This window comes from Exophiala spinifera, assembly GCF_000836115.1.
Source record: "Exophiala spinifera strain CBS 89968 unplaced genomic scaffold supercont1.3, whole genome shotgun sequence".
Classification (NCBI taxonomy): Eukaryota; Fungi; Ascomycota; class Eurotiomycetes; order Chaetothyriales; family Herpotrichiellaceae; genus Exophiala; species Exophiala spinifera.
This window is the reverse complement of record NW_015622515.1, coordinates 1,035,637-1,057,689: the sequence shown is the minus strand read 5'-3', so window position 1 is coordinate 1,057,689 and position 22,053 is coordinate 1,035,637. Positions and strand designations below refer to the sequence as shown.

At 51.2% G+C, this 22,053-nt stretch overlaps 7 protein-coding genes across 7 annotated transcripts; 2 read left to right on the top strand and 5 right to left on the bottom strand.

The window, feature by feature from the left end:
* Positions 1-1,183: 1,183 nt before the first annotated feature.
* Positions 1,184-3,887, bottom strand: PV08_04130 (uncharacterized protein; the record flags this gene model as incomplete). Its single annotated transcript, XM_016378479.1, has 5 exons — positions 1,184-3,357; positions 3,411-3,515; positions 3,584-3,623; positions 3,671-3,742; positions 3,798-3,887. 5 exons carry the CDS (start codon positions 3,885-3,887, stop codon positions 1,184-1,186), a joined length of 2,481 nt encoding a protein of 826 aa, XP_016237156.1.
* Positions 3,888-4,669: 782 nt separating this feature from the next.
* Positions 4,670-6,109, bottom strand: PV08_04129 (uncharacterized protein; the record flags this gene model as incomplete). The annotated part of the gene is made up of 2 exons (XM_016378478.1): positions 4,670-5,760; positions 5,818-6,109. 2 exons carry the CDS (start codon positions 6,107-6,109, stop codon positions 4,670-4,672), a joined length of 1,383 nt encoding a protein of 460 aa, XP_016237155.1.
* A 1,228-nt stretch (positions 6,110-7,337) lies between these two features.
* Positions 7,338-8,533, bottom strand: PV08_04128 (uncharacterized protein; the record flags this gene model as incomplete). Its single annotated transcript, XM_016378477.1, has 2 exons — positions 7,338-7,378; positions 7,432-8,533. 2 exons carry the CDS (start codon positions 8,531-8,533, stop codon positions 7,338-7,340), a joined length of 1,143 nt encoding a protein of 380 aa, XP_016237154.1.
* A 1,170-nt stretch (positions 8,534-9,703) lies between these two features.
* Positions 9,704-11,293, top strand: PV08_04127 (homoserine O-acetyltransferase; the record flags this gene model as incomplete). The annotated part of the gene is made up of 1 exon (XM_016378476.1): positions 9,704-11,293. The coding sequence occupies one exon, from the start codon at positions 9,704-9,706 to the stop codon at positions 11,291-11,293; it is 1,590 nt and encodes a 529-aa protein (XP_016237153.1).
* A 183-nt stretch (positions 11,294-11,476) lies between these two features.
* On the bottom strand, positions 11,477-12,192 carry PV08_04126 (V-type proton ATPase proteolipid subunit 2; the record flags this gene model as incomplete). Its single annotated transcript, XM_016378475.1, has 5 exons — positions 11,477-11,797; positions 11,850-11,932; positions 11,987-11,999; positions 12,056-12,073; positions 12,100-12,192. The coding sequence occupies 5 exons, from the start codon at positions 12,190-12,192 to the stop codon at positions 11,477-11,479; spliced, it is 528 nt and encodes a 175-aa protein (XP_016237152.1).
* Positions 12,193-12,880: 688 nt separating this feature from the next.
* Positions 12,881-16,653, top strand: PV08_04125 (uncharacterized protein; the record flags this gene model as incomplete). Its single annotated transcript, XM_016378474.1, has 3 exons — positions 12,881-16,045; positions 16,094-16,525; positions 16,576-16,653. The coding sequence occupies 3 exons, from the start codon at positions 12,881-12,883 to the stop codon at positions 16,651-16,653; spliced, it is 3,675 nt and encodes a 1,224-aa protein (XP_016237151.1).
* Positions 16,654-20,628: 3,975 nt separating this feature from the next.
* Positions 20,629-21,970, bottom strand: PV08_04124 (uncharacterized protein; the record flags this gene model as incomplete). The annotated part of the gene is made up of 4 exons (XM_016378473.1): positions 20,629-21,564; positions 21,630-21,727; positions 21,774-21,812; positions 21,862-21,970. The coding sequence occupies 4 exons, from the start codon at positions 21,968-21,970 to the stop codon at positions 20,629-20,631; spliced, it is 1,182 nt and encodes a 393-aa protein (XP_016237150.1).
* Positions 21,971-22,053: the final 83 nt, after the last annotated feature.

The following is a 22,053-nucleotide window of genomic DNA, read 5'->3' as shown; positions in this document are numbered from 1 at the left end:
ATGTCGATCTCTCCGGAGTCGACGCCATCGTCTGCTGTACAAGTACTAGCAGACACCGCTTGCTCTGTGCCCACCGCAGCAAGGCTCAAGATTCAAGAACGCATCTCTGTGCCCCCGGTCAGGAAACAAGCAGCATGGCATGAGCAGCTTCGGGCCCAATTGCAGGGGTCTGCAGGCTGCGCGACAGCAATGAGGATGGAGATAGGGATATGGCGATGGCATGGTCGACTGAGGAAGGGTGGCTCCCTGCCGCAGGCGTATCAACCCATGGACTAGTTGGCTACGAGTCTGAGTCTCCGTACTCTTGCTTAGCTCGATCCGTCGCCGGGCACAATTGCAGACCAAGAACAAGTGACCCTTGCGCTGCGTACATAGAATGCTTCCCCAAGAGGCTGACGCAGGTCGTGCTTTCAGAGTGCTTTCGACAGCAATAGTGTGCAAGCCGAGGGCACTACTGTATCTCAGGAGCCAGGCGTCCTCCAATACACGGCCTAGTGCCGGCACACTGGGCGCACGGTGCCAGGGTGGAATGTCAGAGGATGGAGACCGGGGAGGGTGCCTCTTCCCGGGCTGCTCACGTTAACAGTAATTAATGTGCTGTCGATTCGTGTTGATAGGCTCCCGGCAATGACACCTGCATTTCCGTGGCAGCCCTGGCCCTGTCGCCGCATTACATGGCTGCCTTGGTCTCCCGGTTCTTGGGGGCTTGCGGCTAAGGAAGTATTGTACTCGTTACTGTGTGAAAAGTGTCTGTCCTCGTCGTGACAGGTCGTTCCACCCACTGAAGGCCACTCCGAGCATCGACTTTACGTGCCCTCCTAGACGGAGAAGATTGACCGACGGATTATGTGCCTTTCGCCGCAAACGAGTCAGGAAGTTAACGAGGTAATGAGACACTCTAGACACACCAAGTGATTCTGGAGGTGTGTGCGCCACAACGAGCAGGCAGAGGTACCACCCGCCTCATTTCTATCTCGTATAGAAGTGCGTCACTTCACAGCAGATGTCGTGATGAGACATGTCATGTAGACTGTTGACTCTCCGCCAGCCTTTTCAGGCCTTCGGGAAATATTTCTGCTCAAATGGTCTCCTGCTTAAGCCTGAAGACATCGCGGTGTAATACCGGGTGGAAAAGTCTGTGGAAGTTTCCGTACTCTGTGTAACCCACGATCCTTGACAACTTCTATGCTGAATGCTCGAGACGCACAGGGTCGCCCTCTGGATTGGCTTTCTCGTCGATATCGGTGGCGCTATCCGTCGTCCCATACTTCTGCAGCATTTGCTCCGCATGGAAGCCAATCTTATTTCCCTTTCGCTCCTGCATCTCTGGTCTGCCTACAGTCTCTTCATATGAAGGTGGTAACTCTGGGTGGAAACCGCTGTCCCCTTCTCTTGCTCGCTTAGGTGACGGTTGTCCTTCTTCGTCACGAATTCCAGGACTTGAGGTTGACATTGGCGTAAACTCACGCACGGAACTGCTCGACCCGGTCTGATCAATCAAAGGTACATCCTCAAACTCGGTTTCGAGCTCGTGATCTCCAGAGTCGTTGCTCAGTGTGGCTTCCTCCTCTCGGAGTTCCTCGGCAAATGCCTGATTGTCACGATCCACGAAGTGTCGGAGAGGAAGGCTCAGTTCAGTGCCTTTGAACTTCATCGCGTTCTCGGTCGCGTAGACCAGCAGGACGGACTGATGTGCACTCTTCACCGCTTCAAGCACATCCTTTTCGCTTACTTTGGATACAGTATACTGTTTCGACTGTTCCCTTTCTGTTGAAATGCCCGCAGCTGCTGTGGTTGGATCATTGTGGGCTTGTTCACGGGTGACAGGCCCCGCTACAGGTGCTAGGGGCACTGTACTGCTCTCCTCCTGCAACCATGCCATCTTCCACCATTGGCCCTCCTGGTCTTCACTTGAAGATTCGTCGTCGTTGAGTCGTAGCAGGTCTTGGTTCGGTCGGCGGACATAGGTGATATTGGTTGTCGTTGATACCCCTTGCAAAGTATACTTCCTCCGCGGGAAATCCGGGCTTTCTGAAGTAGGCCGTGTGAGATGGGCCGCTATCTGGCGCATTGTATGCCGAAGTTGGGCTTTTCTCGATTCGAGCTGTTGAAATTTCTGCTGAATACGTTGAAGGACAAGTTGAAGCTCGGTTCGAACGTCCTCGACCTCACGAGAACTCACAGCATCTTCGGTCATGCCCATGCTGTCCTGACCACCATACAGTGCATCAGAGGTTGGTTTCCTCCCAGCCACGCCTAGAGATGCTTTACTAGCCGCATTGAGCACGTCCCGAACCATGAGGACCCTGTTGTCAGGCATCCTTAACACGTCACAGCGCCTCTGTATTGTTGTGCATTGCTCAACTTCCCAGTGGATTTTTCGCAATTCTTTCCTGATATGCATGCTTGCCTCCCTGCATTCTTGCATATAGCGATCCGGGTACCATACAGGATCCAGGTGCAAGTTCATTTCACTCTTACCAGTATCGGGATCGCGAACGCGTATTGTGAAAATCTCAGCCGCGTGGTCAATCCACACATCATCGATATTCCCCCTCTCGTCGTTCCAGACGGTATTGTCCAGCACATCCACAAGGGTTTGACCAAGTGACGGATTGACGTATGGTTCCACGCAGACCATTTCTTCCTCTTGTCGACTGTTCTCGGGACCATTCTCCTTCACGGCAGTGGAGGTGAAGACCTGTGTCAGTTGCTCATTTGGATCCTGATTCAGAGCCGCGGAGCTCCATGCTTGCATCACCCGAACAAATGAAGAAGGATCGTTGTTATTCCTCACGCGGTGAAGATCAGCGAGTGCATCAACGCTGCCATAAGCACGATTTGTTTTGTCGAGGAAAGCCATCAAGCATTGAATCTCGGCGAGTACATTGCAGTCATCTCGGTCGACGCGTAGGTTGTTATCGGTAGATAACGATTTCGTGTTCTCATCATTTGTGCCTGACCACCAACTATCGTCATGGCCATAAGCGTGTATTTTGAGACCTGGCATTAGCAAAGCTTCCCGAGCTAGGGGGATACTGTGGTAGATGGTTAAGAGCGGAGCGAGATAGTCCGTTTCTTTGGATCCTCGTAGGAAGGCTGGCTGATCATCAATACGCCGTCGCTTTGAGGGAGGAGGGTGATCGATAATTTCCCGCGCTGTAGAAAAGGTGGTGAGGGCCCAATTAGAAGGGTCATAATAGTCTCTATTTGCCGGTCCAAAATGTGCTCCTGTGCCAGTAATCCCATTTTCTTGTGCTGGCCCGTTTTGACGCAGGGATTCGGCCATTGCACGTTGAATTTCTGGGTCGTTCAGCTCCTCCTGTTCTCTCAAGGTTTTTGCATCTTTCGAATTGGCTATCGTTGCGTTAGTGGCCGCATACACGACTCAAAACGAGCAGAAAGTGTACCTGCGGCGTGATCTGCCGACAGATCAACGAAGGATCTGCTGCCGTCGACTCGCGAGGGTGGGCGAGACAAAGCAGGCATGCCTCCCATGCTGGAATCATCGGCAACTATACGGAAAGTTCAACTCAGCAACCGAATATCAAGCGCGCTCCCCGTGAGTGACCATTTAGCCTACATGGTACATTATCCTGCTCTTGCCATTGGTTTGCAGGCGGCTATACATCCTCAGCATTGTAATTCTACTGCCGTAAAGATGACTCACTGGCTCCTTCAAAGAGCCTACCGGATCCTCGAAGTAGGCGTTTATAGCGGCGTTGACGTCGTTATTGCTCTTCTGCGATTTTGGCCTCAGCGTGATCTCCTCAGTCCCGATCTCTTTTCATCCTCACCATGAGCAGAAATTTGGCGGCCGAATCATCTGCTTGGGTGATTGCAACCACCTGTGAGATTTGATCCTGGGTTGGATGTGCAGCCGCCATCATAACGGCAGAGGTCGTTGCAGAGCGGCGAGGAGGATGTGGTATGATGTACCCGTGGGGAAAGGGTCAGGGCATCTACCCAAAGTAAAGTCGCAGAGAAGAAGAGGCAGCAGAGGGAAAATGGCCCGTAGCCTGGCTGGAAGATAGTGCAGAAACAAAAGGAACAGTGAGAGAAATGGTGCTGGAAAGAATAATATCTACTGCCTGCATCTCCGTTGGATGGATGGAGATGATGCTGTTTGTGAACTACGTAGTTTGTCCGCTGCCGCGGCCAATGGATCGCTTGATTGCTCTACATTGGACAGCCTTGCCTCGCAGCCTCGCGGCCGGAATAGCGCGATAGGTCTTTGAATGGAACCGACCGGGCAATGGAGTTTCGCATCAGGTAGGTATCGGTCTCCTATCTCATTACCCTAGGTTCTCTACTTCGTAAATCTCGGAGGGCTTCCAGTCATCCGATTCTATTGTTTCATTAATACAGAGCATCGTCCATAGGTTGATTTTGTTCAACATTCTATCCCCAACAGTGTGACATTCACAAAGTAATCGCAAAGTAATAGTATCCAGCACTTCCTCGAGCTCGAATTCGCGAGGGTCGTTGCTCATTCCACAGTTCCCTGGAGTCAAACACCAGGTAGTTCCTTAAATCCCATGACCTGTAACATAAATCCCAAAGCTACCTAGTAACAAGATGACGGAAAGATCATTATCCCATGTCGACTCTGGCACAACCCAAAAAGCCAGTGTTGATCGCAACTCTCCACATTGGAAGAGCACTTGGGCTAAAAATCTTTGAAAGCAGCTTCCCATTCTTCACGTAATTCGTCAGTATACCTGCCCCGACCGCCTTCGCTCTCTTCGCCTTCAACAGGATCAGGGTACTCATCGAAATTGCCCGCATCTCCTGCCCATTCGACTCGAGGTATGATGGGACCTCTTCGTTTCCTGTAATAGATCTCATCCCAATCCACACCGTCGAAAAAGTAATGTTCCATGACACGTTTACTGCCCCCTGCGATTTGCCCCAACCGTTGCGTGGGATCCGTTTTGCAGAGCGCGAGAATAAAATCACGCGCCGCCCTAGGAACGTGAAGACTGTGACGGTGTCCTGGCTGGGATGCGTGCGACGTCGGAAAGCGAATGTGGCCAGCAACAATCTGCTCGTAGATACGCATAGGATTCTGATCCCAGAAGGGTGGCTGCCCGATGAGCATTTCGTACACCAAGATCCCCAGCGCCCACCAGTCGACCGCCGTCCCGTGGCCAGTATTCCGGATCACCTCAGGCGCAAGGTACTCTGGTGTGCCGCAGAGAGTGTAAGTCACCCCTGCTCCACTTGCCTGTGGCTCAGGGTGTTCTGATGCCGGTTTCGCATAGGGGTGGTTCTGATTGGGGATATTGGGGGATGCTTGATCGGCGGTTGGGGGCAGGTATTTAGCGAAGCCGAAGTCGACGAGTTTCAGATGGCCGTCTACGTCCAACAAGATATTCTCGGGTTTCAAATCTCGATATGCGACAAATTGTACTTCGTGCAAATAGGCCAAGATCAGGGTGATTTCAGCGGCGTAAAATTGAACGGTTGAGAAAGGAAACCGACGTGCTCGTCGGAGATATGAGAAGATCTCTCCACCGGGCGTATAGTCCAGGAGCATGTATAGCGAAGTGTCGTCGGAAAATGAGGTAATCAAGGTGGTGATGAAGGGGTGCCCTGCGACGGCAGCAAGAACATCACGCTCGTTGCGAACATGCTCAACCTGCTTCAGTTTGATCACATCGACCTTTTTCAGGACCTTCAATGCAAAAACTCTGTCCCTATCCGGCGGTTGAGGATGCGCAAATCGACAAAGCCAAACACGAGCAAATGTTCCTGTCCCTGCACAACGGTCTGTCAGCTTCACAGAATTGGTCGCAAGGCGACAAAATTTCATACCCAGAGTCCGCATCAGCTCAAAATCGCTGAGTTTCAAGTGTCTTGACGACTGTCCCAACTGTTTCTGTTCTGGATCTTTTGAAATCTCCTCCGGAGGCATTACTCGACACGCCTTAGATGTATCGGGTCGGTCGATGACCGGGTCCTTGTCGCTCTGGCGACTTGGGTGAGGATGGGAGGCACTTCTGGCATTCTGCGGGTTACTGGGTCGCAAATTCTGTCTGTGACCTTGAGCAGAGGCCGCTCGCGGCGGCTGCTGTTGCTGCGACGGCTGAAGCGTCGCTGTGCTCATCTGTGCAACCAATTCGCATCTTCCTCAGTCGTGGGTGCCGTACAGGCCTTGGAACATGGCAAGTATCTGAATGCGCTCATGCGACCACGTATTCAGGAGGCGGATGCGTAAAGATATAGATTGAGCGAGAAGAAGGATAGTGGCGGGACGGAGAGATCGACGGTAGGACGAGTGCGCAGTCGTGGGCAAAGCCAGCCGCCGATCCAAGCCACCGCGCCGTGGCAGCACAATCAAGAAAAGGCAATCACTCAGCAGTCAACGACCACAACGACAACACACTTTCCAGTCTTGCTGCTCGCCAAGTGGAGTTTGAAACACAAGGAGCAAAGATGACGAAGAGCGGGATGTTGAGACTGTTGGACTATCTGAAAAGAGCAGAGCAAAGCGTCACTAGACAGGGGGGGGAAGCCTGCGCGGGGCGGCGAGAGGCTGCAGGCTCGCGACTTCGATACTCGCACTATACAGGCTGGCGATGGGGCACTAACTCTCGAGTTTGGGTACGAGTGACTTATGGGCACCAACTGAAGCCTGAGCGTCAGACGGTCTACGCTTGTGGAACCCGAGAGCAATCGCGTTTGGAAAGCGCCCTCATTAGTCGTTGGAAATCAAGTATTGTAAGCAATTCTTCGCGAGTCTGTCAGTTGCTCGCCTTGAGCTGGTAGATTCAATCGACATCAGCAGATGGGTTTCGAACTAGACCCTCAATAGTCCTTATCGGACCAGAGATGCTTTGTATGTCGCGGTATACAAGTACGAACAGGACCAGACGCAACAGGATCTTGATCCAACTCACATGCAGCTTTAGGCGATCAGGCTTCCCGCACACCTATTTGCCCGTGACACGAAGCTACCTCCGTTTATTGGAGAATATGGAGCGGCATAGAACGATAACTAGGTGCTTGTAGGTTCATTATTCCTGCTCAATACTCCGTAGCTTTGCCAATCAATATTGTATCAGGTTGGTTAATTAAAAAAGATCCGCAGATGCTATCTGCCGTCATTGATGCTGCCCTGTGCCCGAACCTAGAACGCCTTTTTTCGTCAACGCACGGACGCTTGGTGCGCGCATGCGTGCGCATTGGGTTTTGGGAGTCCGCCAACTGTTGTTCCAACGGTAGCTTTACCCTTACGTAACAAGCGTACATCTCTGTTATGCTTTAGAAGTCCCCAAGACTCTTCGACACAATGAAACATATATGTGTACAATTCAGAAAGCGCATACGACTCTCTATACGCTGTTCATACGTTCGTCAGCTGGCTTCCATGATCCTGCAGGTTTGTTAGTCTTGAAACCTCGCGGTTGCTAAAGCAGGGGAGCGTACCGTCAAATTCATGTTTTACAAACGCCATAGGGTGATCTGGACCTTCAGCACCCATCTGGCCGACTCCTGGACTGAAACTCGTAATTGGCAGCACGATGACATCGCCAATTTTCTTATGTTCCGTGATGGCAAAGAAATCCGAATAGGTGATATTTGATGTTCGCGAACTAAAGTCGAAGAAATCCCTGTTGTTGAAATATGAGAACAGAGCGTCGGTCCAGACCCCAGGGCCAGTAAACTCCATGATGCTCTTGTCGGGAGTCTTGCCCACTTGCAGACGGCCAGCTTTTTTCATGGCCAAGGTATCTTCGGTGACAGTGGCCACGATATCTCTCAACACAGGATGTCCTGGCTTAGACTGGATCGTCCACTGGCAGAATTGTATTCTTCTAGCATACCATTCGTTCCAGTCTGGCCTATCCGGGTCAGCCTCGATTCCGACCACGAGGCCAATCTGAGACTTGTCGAGGCTTTCGGGAAGCCATTCGGTGGCAGATTTTAGGGCTGAAGTGTCGATATCACTGTATATACCACCCCGCGCGAGCAAGATCAAGTAACGAAAGAAATCAGCCTTGAGTACTGGCAGAGGCATAGCTTCGTAAGCTTCGACCACATCGGGTATGGATGCATACAGATAGTTGATGAGGTGAACGGCAGCGTCGTCTGTGACCACTTCGTGGACGAACCAAGGATGTAACGTTGTCCAAGTTGCTTCAAACGGTCTTAATCTTGCTTCAAATTTGCCGGACCCGGGGCCTTCTTTCCACGTCTGCCATACATACGCGGGGAACTTGCTCTCGATATCGTATGGGAAATGGTAGCGTAGGCGTTCTCGCAAGGGCTTTGAGACAAGGGCTCGCGGCGCGCTCTCTTCTGAGGTAGACTTCTGCCCGGGTTTCGGAGGAGGATATGATCTAGAAGGCCGGTCTGCCGATTGAGCTGTCGAATGGATCAAGTCAGAATCGAATGAGGACGATGACGTCGGCCGCAGGAGGAGGAACAGTATGACAAGAGCCACAGCAACTGCGGCAATACGTCTCGTATTGGTTGAAAATGTCATGTTTAATCTCGACCCCAAGGCGGCCTTGCTAGGCTTTCTCATTACGGCTGGAAAATGCGCAGGAATTATGTTGTGAAAACAGTGGATGCAGTCGATCTCCCACAGAACACCGTGTACTCTCTTCAATGCGACCGCCCGAGCCCGAAAAGAAGACCGGTACTTCAACCTTTCAAGGATTGAATGGTTTGCACATGGTCTTTAAATTTGGGTGTTGGAGATCGCGGACATGGCGCTGAAGGTAAATACCGTCGGAACGAGGGATGGTCGCAATCGTCGAGACGGAGACTTCGTAGGGGGGTGGTGAAAGACGACAGTTCTACAATCAGAGCAGATCAGACAGGAAGAATTAAAGGAGAGGACGCACTTAAGATGGAGAAACAGCAACAGGGATCATATGCTTGAGCGCGACATTACGACGACTGCGATATTCTTGTCATGAAAAGGCCCACCAAATTACAACTCGCACTATAGTCTACAATAGCCATTTGACAGGGGGTTGGAGCTCACTAGGCCTCGCTTCCCCCAAACAAGCTTTTTTAGGGCATCGGAGGCATTCTCATGGTTCTGGAGATACTACTGTCCCCAGCACATTATTGATTCTGACGGCAAAAGATGTCCGAGTAGCGGGAGTCCGGCATACAGGTTGACGCTCTTTTAAGGGCCATTTAGCTGCATCCAGGTATCAGGTATCCTAGGTTCCAACCCTAGGCACTGGAGCCAGTACCAGAGGTAACTATATGCATCTCCTTGGGCTTCAGGGGATAACCCCGCGCCCCCATTGACCCTCAGCCAGAAGTCCAGTCCCCTGAACATTGACTTTAAGCACTAAAGTACGGTGCAAGATGCGGTGTGCACCTTTGAAGAGATCGCTCAGCTTGCCCTGCCTACATGAACCCCTACCTGTGTAGACTTCCCTGGTAGAGATATCATTTCAGGGCCTACAAACGTGGCTTGGCTAACCTGTGCAATGCCCGAGTCCGTACTCGTATTCGCGGCCCCAGTGCGGCAGGTTGAGCGATCAAGATCTGCAGCACATTTGATTGGAGAATGATGATGTGATTTCAGTCTCTCGCCTCTACTTCGACACACGCATCACCAAAATATGTTAGAGGGGAAAATGGAGCCTACATCTCAAAATCCGTCGTCCAGTTTGAAGAGAGGCTTCGTCCTCAATTCTACCACCTCGATTCCAATACCGCACCGCCGTCCCCTATGTCGACTCCTCGTGGTGCCCAAATAGCTGCTCGCCTGCTCCGTCGAGGCTCCAGATCCTTGACTACGAATACCTCGCCTTTCCGACATAGACTGCCTCGGTCGAACGCTGCGAGCAACAGCCAGATTACAAGTGCAAGTTTACATACCCGTTCGCGACACCATGCGCAGGCTACGGCTCGTCAAGAGCAGGTTGTATGGGAGCCTGCCGAACCATCCAACCCTGCCATGGCATTCCCTTGCCTCGATGCCCAAGAACAGAAGACAGCTGCGTTGCAGAGTAGGTCTCTTGAATCAGGGCCAGAGCCTTCCTATACAAGCGGTACACACATGCTCTTTCACAGCCCCACGCCATTACTATTGGACTGGGGTGGCATTCTACCAGAATTCGATATCGCACATGAAACATGGGGCACTTTAAATGCAGACAAGACCAACGCCATTTTGTTGCATACTGGCTTGTCAGCATCTAGCCATGCGCACAGCACCGAAACAAACCCGAAGCCAGGCTGGTGGGAAAAGTTCATTGGGCCCGGGGCTCCAGTTGACACTGACAAGTATTTTGTTATTTGCACCAATGTGATAGGAGGATGCTTTGGCTCGACGGGGCCTTCATCGATTGATCCTTCTGACGGTCAGAGATATGCAACCAGATTTCCCATCTTGACCATGGACGACATGGTGCGGGCACAAGCAAGATTGTTGGACGGTTTAGGAATCAAGAAGCTCTATGCAAGTGTTGGTGCAAGTATGGGGGGCATGCAAAGTTTGGCTTTTGGCGTGCACTTTCCCGATAGGGTAGGGAAGATTGTCAGTATTTCTGGGTGTGCTAGAAGTCATCCGTACAGCATCGCCATGAGGCATACCCAACGACAGGTCTTGATGATGGACCCCAAATGGAACAGGGGATTCTACTACGACAGTATTCCGCCCCATTCTGGAATGAAACTTGCTCGTGAGATAGCCACGGTCACCTATCGAAGTGGCCCCGAATGGGAGAACAGATTTGGACGTCGACGAGCAGACCCTAGCAAGCAGCCTGCATTGTGTCCGGATTTCCTTATCGAAACATACCTTGATCATGCAGGCGAGAAGTTTTCGCTGGAGTACGACCCCAACTCACTGTTATATGTGTCCAAAGCCATGGATCTTTTTGACCTCGGATTTGCCCATCAAGAGCAGACCAAGCTACGCCGCCAGGAGAACCTGGAAAAGTTGAAGGAACACCCCGACACGCCGATTCGGAACGATCTATCCTGTAGCCTTACCCTACCATCCAAAAACTACGAAGAGCAAGAATCAACGGCTCCCATGGATGAGGCGACTGGTTCAGCTAGTACCAACCCACCTCAAGACCTGGTCAGGGGTATGGCTTCTTTACGGTCTCATCCTGTGCTTGTGATGGGAGTAGCCAGCGATATCCTCTTTCCGGCCTGGCAGCAACGTGAGATCGCCGAAACTTTGCGTGCCACGGGAAATCACCAAGTGACCCATGTTGAGCTCGGAGAAGACCTCAGTCTGTTTGGTCACGACACTTTCCTTCTCGATCTCGAGAATATTGGTGGTAATCTCGCGATTTTCCTGTCATAAATCTATGTTGGTCCCCTCCTTGGGTCCTGCTGAACGTCATAGCGTGTAGCGATGCTCAATTCCATGCATGTGATATTGCTAATACATGATCGTCGACGACTTATTATCTCCGCGTAAGCACAAACACCGTGTTATAATTCGTGCGAGGTTTACCAGGCTCATGGAACCCCCCAATATCGTAGCTTAACTCTTCGAGTTCAGGAGCAAGCCGACAATCAAACCGTAAAGTCCCAGCACCTCGCCAAAAATCAGAATGAGCACCATACCCACGAAAATCCGGGATTGCTGCATATAAGCTCGCACACCCATGTCGCCCACAATGCCGATGGCGTAGCCAGCGGCCAACCCTGCCAACCCTACGCTGAGACCACTGGCCAGATGCAGGAAGCCGGTAAAGAGGCTGTAGTGCTTCGCTGGGGGAGGTTCCATGTCTCCAGCGATCAAGACGGCTATTACAAGAGCATAGACCGCGATGATTCCAGACATAACCACCGGAATCAACGACTACCGCCTTGTCAACTTTGTGCTGGAAAAGGAATTGCAACGCATGTCATACCTTCATAACTAGATCAGGACGATATTGTCCGACGCCAGCAATGCCAATTCCTGCTTTTGCCGTCCCATACGCTGCTCCCAAACCTGTGATTTTTTAGTATTGGAATCATCATTGGGCTTCGCGGGCATAGATCGTACATCCAAATATCATCTTCAACGCGTTTGGCGTTAGTAAAGATATCAAGTAGAAAAGACGGAGAAACATACTGCAGACGCAATGCCGGCCTGTTAAATGGTCAGCTCCTCCTCACAGTCAGAAGCTCAGGGTCATAACTTGCCATTCCAAAAAAAGGTGCGAAGCTAGGTGTATATTCGTTACCTGGTGTCTCCATGATGCCAGCCATTTTGCCTGGGTTTCAAGGGTGCTCTTCGATGATTCAGATGGGTGATCAGGGAGACGAGTGTAGGAAGGCAGGATCCAACGAGATGTGCGACAACGTCAGTCGAGGTGTTGTAAATGTGTAGAGATATGCCTGCGCTCTCAAGATCGTCAGTCGCAGCCAAAGCTTTGGGGAAGGAGCCAATAAGATTGAAGCGCAGGCTCGTGTCTGTGTCGGCCGGCCGATCCTCGTTATTCCAACTTAGAATCACAACTGCGAGCACGACGGCTATATCCCATTCATTCGTAAGTTATCTTCACATCCTCAGACCATATTTCTCATTTTCTTCGCTCTGTTCCTGCTGGCATGGGCGGAGCATGAATTTGTGCAACATCACATGAAACTCCGTCCACCTACAACAACGCCGTCCACGACACACCTCTCAATCTTAGTATTAACCACCACATTTACTTGTTCATTCCTCTATCCTACGATTAACTCCCGCCCGGTGGCGGCCTTTACACGCGATAGCTTTGAGGCAAGAAATATTGCACGAGGACGAGCAGAAACAGGGAAGGGGGTTAGAGAAGAAAACACACCACAGCCTCCCAACACACCCCTGGCGAACTCCATCTCATCGCGCTCGATGCACCTTCGGTGACATTCATTCCTCTTCTAAGGCTGTCCTCCATCTGCTATCTCTTCGCTGAGCATGGCAGACTATGGTAGTCCCGAGTCGCGCTACCATGCTTCGAGAAGCCCCAACTATGGGAGTGGCCCCGCCGACCGTCAGAGAGATGCCGCTTTCCACAACATCTTTGGCGGAGCGCCTCCCCCGGGAAGATCACAAACAATGACGACCCAGTCTTCAGGGATGATGTACGATCGATCCAACAGCTTGAGCATGGGTATGCAGCCATCCCAGCACACAATGTCTATGCGACAGGGGCCGCCTCCTCCCGTGCGGCATACTCCACAGAATTACGACCGTGCAAACGGCTCAGTCCCAGCCCAGCCTTACATGAACGGGACGGGTCATCCAAGACCTCCGCAAAATCCTGCTCCAATGTTTCCAGATCGGAGACCATACCCCCCTCCTCAACGCATGGATCCACGTCCAGGAGGGCCACACATGATACCCAATCCATACGAGCGCAGGCCTCTCCCCAACAGGATGCCGCCTCCAGCACTGAACAACGACTCATACAGATCACGCTCTATGGTGAGACCAGGTGAGCCTACTATTGGGTACCGACCTCCACCGAATAGTTTCCAGCAAGGTACGGCGAGTGCCTTCCGACAGCAGCCATATACCGGGATGGGCCCATCTAGAACGACTGCGCAAGGCCGGCACATACCTGAACGTCCTGACGATCGCGCAATGTCCATGGGTTCATATTCGTTTGATCGTGATCATACACAACAGTTGACTAGTGGAAGGGTTGTTCCTGGGAGGCGCCGAGAGTCCGAAGGTGATCCCTTTGCAGACCAGGTATCTCTAGACGGGTCCTTAAATCCAACAAGCTCACCGGCATACGCGCCAACACACCGTGCACGCCGTCCTAGTGAGAGCAGTGCCCCTCCACGGACTGTGTCATCGGCTTCTATCGCCTCTGGTTCTTCTGATTTGACGGGAACTACAATGAATGGGTCACGCAGTGATAGTATGAAGCAACGACCCCCAAATTCCAGCCATTCTTCGAGTCAAAGCACGACAAGCACTGTTGTTCAGAGAAAGTCGCCGTTGGTATATCCCGCTCTCCTCTCGCGTGTAGCCAGTGCTTTTCAGGAACGTATTGGTGTGGGCGATAGAGAGAAGAACGATCTATCTTACAAAAATGCCTTTACAGGTGCGGAAGCAGTTGACTTGATTGCCTATATCATAAAAACAACCGATCGCAATCTGGCTCTGCTTCTGGGTCGTGCCTTGGACGCGCAGAAATTTTTCCACGATGTCACCTATGAACATCGTCTAAGAGATGCGCCTGGAGAGGTGTACCAATTCAAAGAAACCCTGGGAGAGGAGGCATCATCGAAGGATGTCAATGGAGTTTTCACTTTACTCACAGAATGCTATTCTCCAACTTGCACAAGAGAAAATCTCTGCTACTCTATCGCATGTCCTCGCAGATTAGAACAGCAGGCGAGACTCAATCTGAAACCACAGCCAGGTCTGAGGCACTCAAATTCAAGAGGCAGTCTTCACGACAATGATGACCAGGAACAGAAACTCTGGATCAACAGCGTGCCGAAAGAAGTTGCCGACAGAATTGATGATCGAGAGAAAAAGAGACAGGAAGTCATATCTGAAATCATGTACACAGAGCGCGACTTTGTCAAGGACCTGGAATACCTACGCGACTTTTGGATAAGACCCTTGCGCGGCTTGGGGAATGTGGTGTCTCCAATCAAGGAAGAAAAGCGAGAAAAGTTTGTGCGCACCGTCTTCGGCAATTGTCTCGAAGTCCTAGCAGTCAACGGCAAATTCGCAGATGAATTGTCGAAAAGACAAAAGGAGCAGCATGTGGTCCAATGCATCGGTGATGTTTTCTTGAAATGGGTTCCCCAATTCGACCCATTCATCAAGTATGGCGCCAATCAAATGTACGGCAAGTATGAGTTCGAGAAAGAGAAGGGGGCAAATCCGGCCTTTTCACGTTTCGTCGACGAGACTGAAAGACTCAAAGAGTCGAGGAAGCTAGAGCTTAATGGGTATCTCACGAAACCGACGACTCGGTTAGCTCGGTATCCACTTCTACTTGACAATGTACTGAAATATACCAAGGACGACAACCCTGATAAGAAGGACATCCCCAGGGCTATCGGGATTATCAAAGACTTCCTCGCTCGGGTCAACGCTGAGAGCGGCAAGGCTGAAAATCATTTTAACCTGCTGCAATTAAATCAGTCGCTCAAGTGGAATCCAGGAGAGTATACAGACCTGAAGCTCACCGAGGAAAATCGTGTCATCTTGACCAAAATGGGTTTCAAAAAGTCCCCAACCGATACTGCGGAGGTGCAAGTCTACTTGTTTGACCACGCCGTCTTGATGTGCAGGGTCAAGACGGTGAACAAGAGAGAAGAATTGAGGGTCTATCGAAAACCAATCCCCCTGGAACTTTTGGTTATTGCCGAAATGGATCAGGTTATTCCTCGATTGGGCATCGCAAAACGTCCTTCCTCAAGTCTCATACCGGGTGCGAAATCGTCGGCATCGAGCACCCCTGGCCAGAAGGAAGTGTATCCCGTCACCTTCCGCCATCTCGGCAAAGGCGCTTACGAGCTCCAACTCTACGCCACTTCCATTACACAACGTAAGAAGTTCATTGAACTGGTGGAAGCGCAGCAGAGCAAACTTCGAGAGCGCAGCAGCGATTTTTATACGAAGACAATTCTCTGTGAAGGATTCTTTAACGCCCAAAACCGTGTCAATTGCCTTGTGCCAACTGATGGTGGGAGAAAACTCATTATTGGTACTGACAATGGGATCTACATTGCCGATCGATTCACCAAAGATAAGTCGATCAAACCAAGACGAATCCTTGATGCGACTCAGGTGTCTCAAATTGATACTCTGGAGGAGTATAGACTCCTTTTGGTTCTTTCGAACAAAACACTTACCTCTTATCCGTTCGAAGCACTCGATGCAAATAACCAGAACCCTCTGGCCACACGACCTCGAAAGATCCAGGGCCATGCCAACTTCTTCAAGGCTGGAATTGGATTAGGTAGGCATTTGGTTTGCTCTGTCAAGACATCGGCTCTGTCAACGACAATCAAAGTGTACGAGCCGATGGATGACCTAACAAAAGGCAAGAAGAAGCCCGCTATTAGTAAGATGTTTGCGAGCGGCCAAGATGCTTTGAAGCCATTCAAGGTAAGGTTTCCCCCGAATTCAGAAGCAACTCTTGCTAACATAAGCAAGGAATTTTATATTCCTGCCGAGTCCACGTCTGTGCACTACCTGAGATCAACGCTCTGTGTTGGGTGTGCCAGGGGTTTCGAAGTTGTGTCTTTGGAAACCACAGAGCGGCAATCACTTCTCGACCAAGCTGACACGTCCCTTGACTTCGTCACGAGGAAAGAAAATGTCAAGCCGATCCATATCGAACGGCTCAACGGCGAGTTCCTGCTCAATTATTCCGACTTCAGTTTTTTCGTCAATAGGAATGGGTGGCGAGCTCGACAAGATTGGAAGATAACGTGGGAAGGAACACCACAGGCATTTGCTCTAAACTACCCCTACATTCTGGCGTTCGAGCCGAGTTTCATCGAGATCAGACATATCGAAACTAGCGAGTTGATCCATGTCATGACCGGCAAGAACGTAAGGATGCTTCATTCCAGTACGCGCGAGGTAGGTGATTGAACTGTGCTTGATGTGATGCATGTGCTAAGACTGTACAGATTCTGTATGCTTACGAAGATGAGAGCGGTGAGGATGTGATTGCCAGCCTTGATTTCTGGACCCAAGCCCAGGCTTGATGGCGGCAGATTTTGAACGTTTATTCCTTTTGCTTTATGGCGCGGAGGTGCTGAACGAGGAGCAATTGCAGCTAAATGACCCCGTTGGAAGGTTGTGTAGGTGGGAACGAACTTGAGCTCTTCATACGAGCTCAAGAAGGATATGAGACCACGGGAAATTATGTTCAGTGCTCCCGACAACAATTGTTTCTATTGCAAGTTGGACGAGGAATGCTGGAAACTAGATCTCTAGTCTAGGACCTATGGATGGCGGCTTAGGCTTTAGACTTTTCTTTTCAATTCAGCTTCAGAGAAATGACAGGACCCTTCAAATGTGATCGCGTCCTGGTAGAAAGGCCAGTGAGGCATCTCAGGTAAAAGCTCAACGCCTTGACTCGCTTTGACGATTGGGCTGGTATGAGGCTACATGGCTATGTAAAGTAGAGAGACCTCCGCAAGGGTTTGTAGAGGATAGGTCCTGTACAGAAGAACGAGTGACGGGTCGTCTGCCGGGAACGGAAAAGGGGGATTTTTGTCGCTTGGACCCTCTGGAGGTTCAATATGTAAGGAATGAACCAGAAGACCCCCACGACTGAAAAGAGAGGTGAACAAAGGTAATAATCAATCGTACGCTTACGAGCCGGGGTCCAACTTTGAAACAATGTCTGGATATCAAGCTGAGTGGCTTCGTGGCCCTTTTTTTTTTTTTTTTTTTTTTTTCGTTTCTCCTCGTCACCAACAAGTGGCGATCGATCGTTGGGCTGAGCGTCCGAACGAGAGAAAGTCGATCATCATCCTTCCTGCCTGTACCTATCCCCATGATCGAGATGATGTCAAAAAACTCGGAGACAGCATCCACGGGGGGGGGGGGGGGGAGGGTCCGGTTGCAAAAGCTTCCCACGAGGATCGCGGCAGTGGAGGAAGCCGCTGAGACGTCCGAGACGACGCTGTACCGCAGGTATCAATTCCAAGAGCGCGGGAACGAAAATGAAAAAGAAGACCAAAAAGCACATGGATTGTCCCAAAAGGAGTTCACGTGAGGTGGTAGGACGTGTCATGGACTGACTGCCTCACCTGGAATCACTAGTTGCTGTATTGCTTTATCCACCACGGCGCTTGGCCTGCAACTCGCGACCGGGCGGGGGGGGACCTGGAGTGTATCAAAGAGCAAGTGAGCAAGTCTTCTTTCTTGCTCTGCTTTCTCTAACGTGGAAGTTCCCTCTGGACCGTCGAGAAAAGTCAACATTATTTTTGGGGGGTGGGTGGCACAAGAACGCCCGCAGCAATGCCAGCACATGTACGCCCATTACGGCACGGATCGTCGAAACTGGTCACAGGTGTGCGAAACTCTCTCCAGAGGGGGCCGCCCCCAATCGAACAGCCTCGGGCACGCACGCGTGGGCAATGGTTTGCGGGATTGCTGTCAATCCCGACCCATGGGGGCGGGTGATTGGCTCGAGAGAAGAGGAGGGAGTCGGTACCGTGCAGCGTTGGGACGTGTTATCACAGCCTACAGGCTTCAAGACGGGGGGGGTAGTGGGCACTCGTCTCGCACTCGGAACGAGGGAGCGAGCCCTCGAAAGCGTGGGAGGAAATCTCCCCGTTGCCCTGGTACGGACAGGTCAGGTGCAGCTCAATCAATTACCTCGATGTAATGCAATGGTCTGTGGCTCTCTCTCTCTACTCGTACATCCCACGGCATGACCGTCCATAATCCCACCGCTGTGCAGGAGCGTGGGTCGAGGAAGACCACGACCGGGTCGGAGTCCTGCATCGGCATGCAACTTTGGATCAGACGACGAACACCAAGCAATGTGGAAAAGGGTATATAAACTCGGACATCCGGGGTGAGGATGTAATCTTCTTCTTCTTCCTCTTCTTCTCTTCCCGTCTCTCTCACGGACATCTTGATATTGAATCTAGACACGACGATATCGAACAAGAAAACACAGACACAGCCCAAAGACAAAGTCATACTTTGACCCAGACCATAACCCAAACCTTCATAGAACAATGGATCCTCACTGCAGCACCTGTGGCCACGAGACCTCCGGATGCAATGGATGTTCTTGCTGCTCCGTATGTGTTGCCCCTGGTTCTCTCTTCTTGGTGCCGTATCATTGTCTCATGTTCGTGTGTTGCATATCTCGCTGACGTTCATGCCTTGTTGAAGCATTAAATGACGACGCCGACAACCTCCCTCACACACCTACCAGGGTGGCCATGACCATGGACGTTCTTCGGTATGCATAGGGCCGTCCCAGGACAGCGTATCGGATGGATGGCCAGATGCAAAGATAGTGTCACGATCCATTGGGAGCTCTTGTCGGCTTCATACCAGGTGATGTGGACGACGATGTTAATCGCTTGCCCTGCTGCTGTGCTCTGTGATGCTGGCGGGGGCTCTAGATGAGCTAGTTAGTTAGTTGAATAGTCAAGTCACTCCTTTGAAACATGGGCTCTATCCTTGATGAGAGGTGTTCTTGTAAATGTTGATCTTGACTCCCTACAGGCCCCCTATAGTTTGCCCCTGTGTAACTGTGTCGTCGATGTATTGCTGCCCAACCTTGTGTACGTGTGCGAGTACTGGCGCCAGTTGTAATGCTTGTTGAGCACGAGCCAAGACAGCGTGTAGTTGACCCAGGAGCCTGTGAGCGTATGCAACAGGATTTTGGAGTATGAGTAAGAGCAAGTAATCCTCTTTGATGAAAACCAAGGCTAAGAGAGGTCGAACCGTCGTTCTTGGGAAACTTGGTCGACGACTCGACGCGTCGGCCTGATGGATTGAACATTGCAATCGATGTCCCTCCGAATGAACGGACAGCGGGGCTGCTCGAGAAGCGACTTGGTGGTTGTGATTGTGTGATGCAGACGCCAAGATTGCGGTTGATCGCCTCGCGCTTGGTGGCGAGGGGTAGACGAGTTTGTACGCAATGCGTGCTCCTTCTTTGTGACAGGACAGGACTATCCTGGCAGCAGGAGAAGACCCGTGGTGAGACACTTACCTATGTCGAACGCGAGGAAGTCGGATGGCAATGCAAGGATATCTCCCTGCAATTCCATAGCGAGACAAGTCATCGTCTGATATCTAGACAGTGCATCTGAGGGTATTATGACACCTGAAACACAATCACTGGAGATGTATTGACGTACCTTGATACCAAGCGCCGCATATCGATTCCACACTCTTTGGCTAATGGGTGAGATAGAATGTCGATGCGAGCGAACATGTTGACAGCACGTCAGTGACTCGAGAAACCAAACGCCGGAGCCCCAAAACCCCGACAGACTCTCAGCAGCATGTACCCATTTATTCGTACGATGCCATCGCTCTTCTAACAAGGCCTGTAACTCAAAACACGAGACGTGGGAGGTAGAGATTGTCAAGTTCTCATATTGTTGATGATTGATCAGTCCAGTTGCAGCAGAATCGCAATAGAAATGCCGGGATTTTCCGTAGCAAACCCTCAAACACTAGGGTTCAGTTGGCTTTCTCGTCTTTCTCATTTAGCACAATATCTCTTTTATGATCTTGAAAATCATCCTCGCCGTTGTTCAAGCCTGCCTAGGCCACCTATTCTCAACCCAAGCACTTCGTCTAGATTTTCCAATACTCTCTTCATCTCAACAGAAGGACGAGCTCGTCGTTACCGATGAAAAGGTCTAACGCAAATGCCATATTTTTTCTGGCGGAAAAGGAGCTTCGGTCGTTGGGAGATCCTGTTGCCGTTCTTGTGTGCGAAACTAGCGATTCCAAGTGCAGCCTGCGTACTGCATACCGAAGATTTGCAATCGCCTCTGGCAAGCTTTCACCATTTCCAATTGGAATCGGACAAAATCACCCTCCACAGAGACCATCACTGCCCTGCTTAACAGCAGTAAGTTCCCAAGGTTCGGCGACAAAATTCTGCCCGAGTGGTGACTAGGGACCCGGTAGGGATGTCTTTGGGATTCGCGGTCAGCTCAATGTCTTTCTCAGGTTGGCCAGCCAGTATTTCAGCTGCCGAGATATTTCCTCCATCCATCTCTCCAGACTGATCTTTGGCCTTCGTCTGCAATCCCAGGGCGCTCTCCCACTCTGAAACGCTCCCATCGGGCATCTCTGCCAGTGCCGATACAAATCATGGTGGCATTATCAATCCATCCCAAAATGCCTTTCTGTGGGCGATGGGGTAACGATCCCAGAGCAGGAAGGTAAGACAAGGTTGACCCGTTAATCCCTACGTTCTCATCGCCCATTTCGAAATGCGTGGATGCAAATGAGTAGATGTCGGAGAAAACACGTGGAAGTAATGGGATCTTGGACAAGAACCCCCATTTCTGGTTGGTCGCAGTGTCCTCATCACCGGGAACATGCGGCGATTGTGACCGCCGCGGGCTTCTGGGGCTGGCGGGCTGTGGAATGGAGGACACAGGGAGATCAAACACATGCAGAGTCGACTTGTCGGAGGTGACTGCAAGCATGGTGGAGTTTGGAGAAATCGCAATACTGAAGATATAAGCAGGATCCACGCCCCTTCGTAGTTCGGCAATCTTGGTACAGTTTGACGTAGAGAACACGCGGATCAATGTTCCCTGCTCGCTGGCCGTTGCAAGGACTTTTCCATCTGCACTCAAGTCCATGGCTCGTAACGCTGAGGTATGCGCCGGGATGATACTGACATTGCCTGATACGAGCTCGACTAACTGTACTTTGCCCGGCGAACGACCTGGAAATGCCACCAAGCTCGCACCTAGACAGCATAGTCCGAGAGGGTTGTCTGCAGTTTCAAAGATTGCTGTTCGTTCGGGGGGTGAGGAGAACTTGTACAGATGTATGCTGTTTTGGATCGCAATGGCAATCCAGGACTTCGTTAGTCGGACACGGAGGACCGCAGTTTTCAATTCAAGTGTAACTGCAACCTTCTGTTTCGCATCGTCCCATATCATGACCTAGGGGGGTATATCAGCGCAACGTCCCGTCTGCATCATATCGTCCTGACTGCACCACAGCATACTTTTGTTTGTGGCCATCTGGGGTTCTTTCCACCTCCTACGAGCGCCAGATAGTTGTACCGTCCCAGCATTTCCGCTGTGCCAATCCCGGCATTGAGGTCTGTTCCAGCTTAGTCGCAGAATGAACGTGTGCCAGGGGATTGTACCTCTGGAGGCTTTCAACTCGCATGGATCGGAATTGAATACTGAGTAAGGTCAGCATGCGTACCACTAGATCTGTCGGATCATACACACCACAAAAACCAGTGTCAAGACCAACGGCGAAACAACTCGCATCATTGTTGAAGGCGGCAGACAGAGCAATGGGCCCAGAGGACTCGTCGATGATGGGCCGTGTATTCATCTTGGAATGAAGGTGTGTCACCGGAACAGGGACATGGCGTGCAGTGAGAAAGTAAGCGGCGACGGTAATCCCAGGCAGGATAC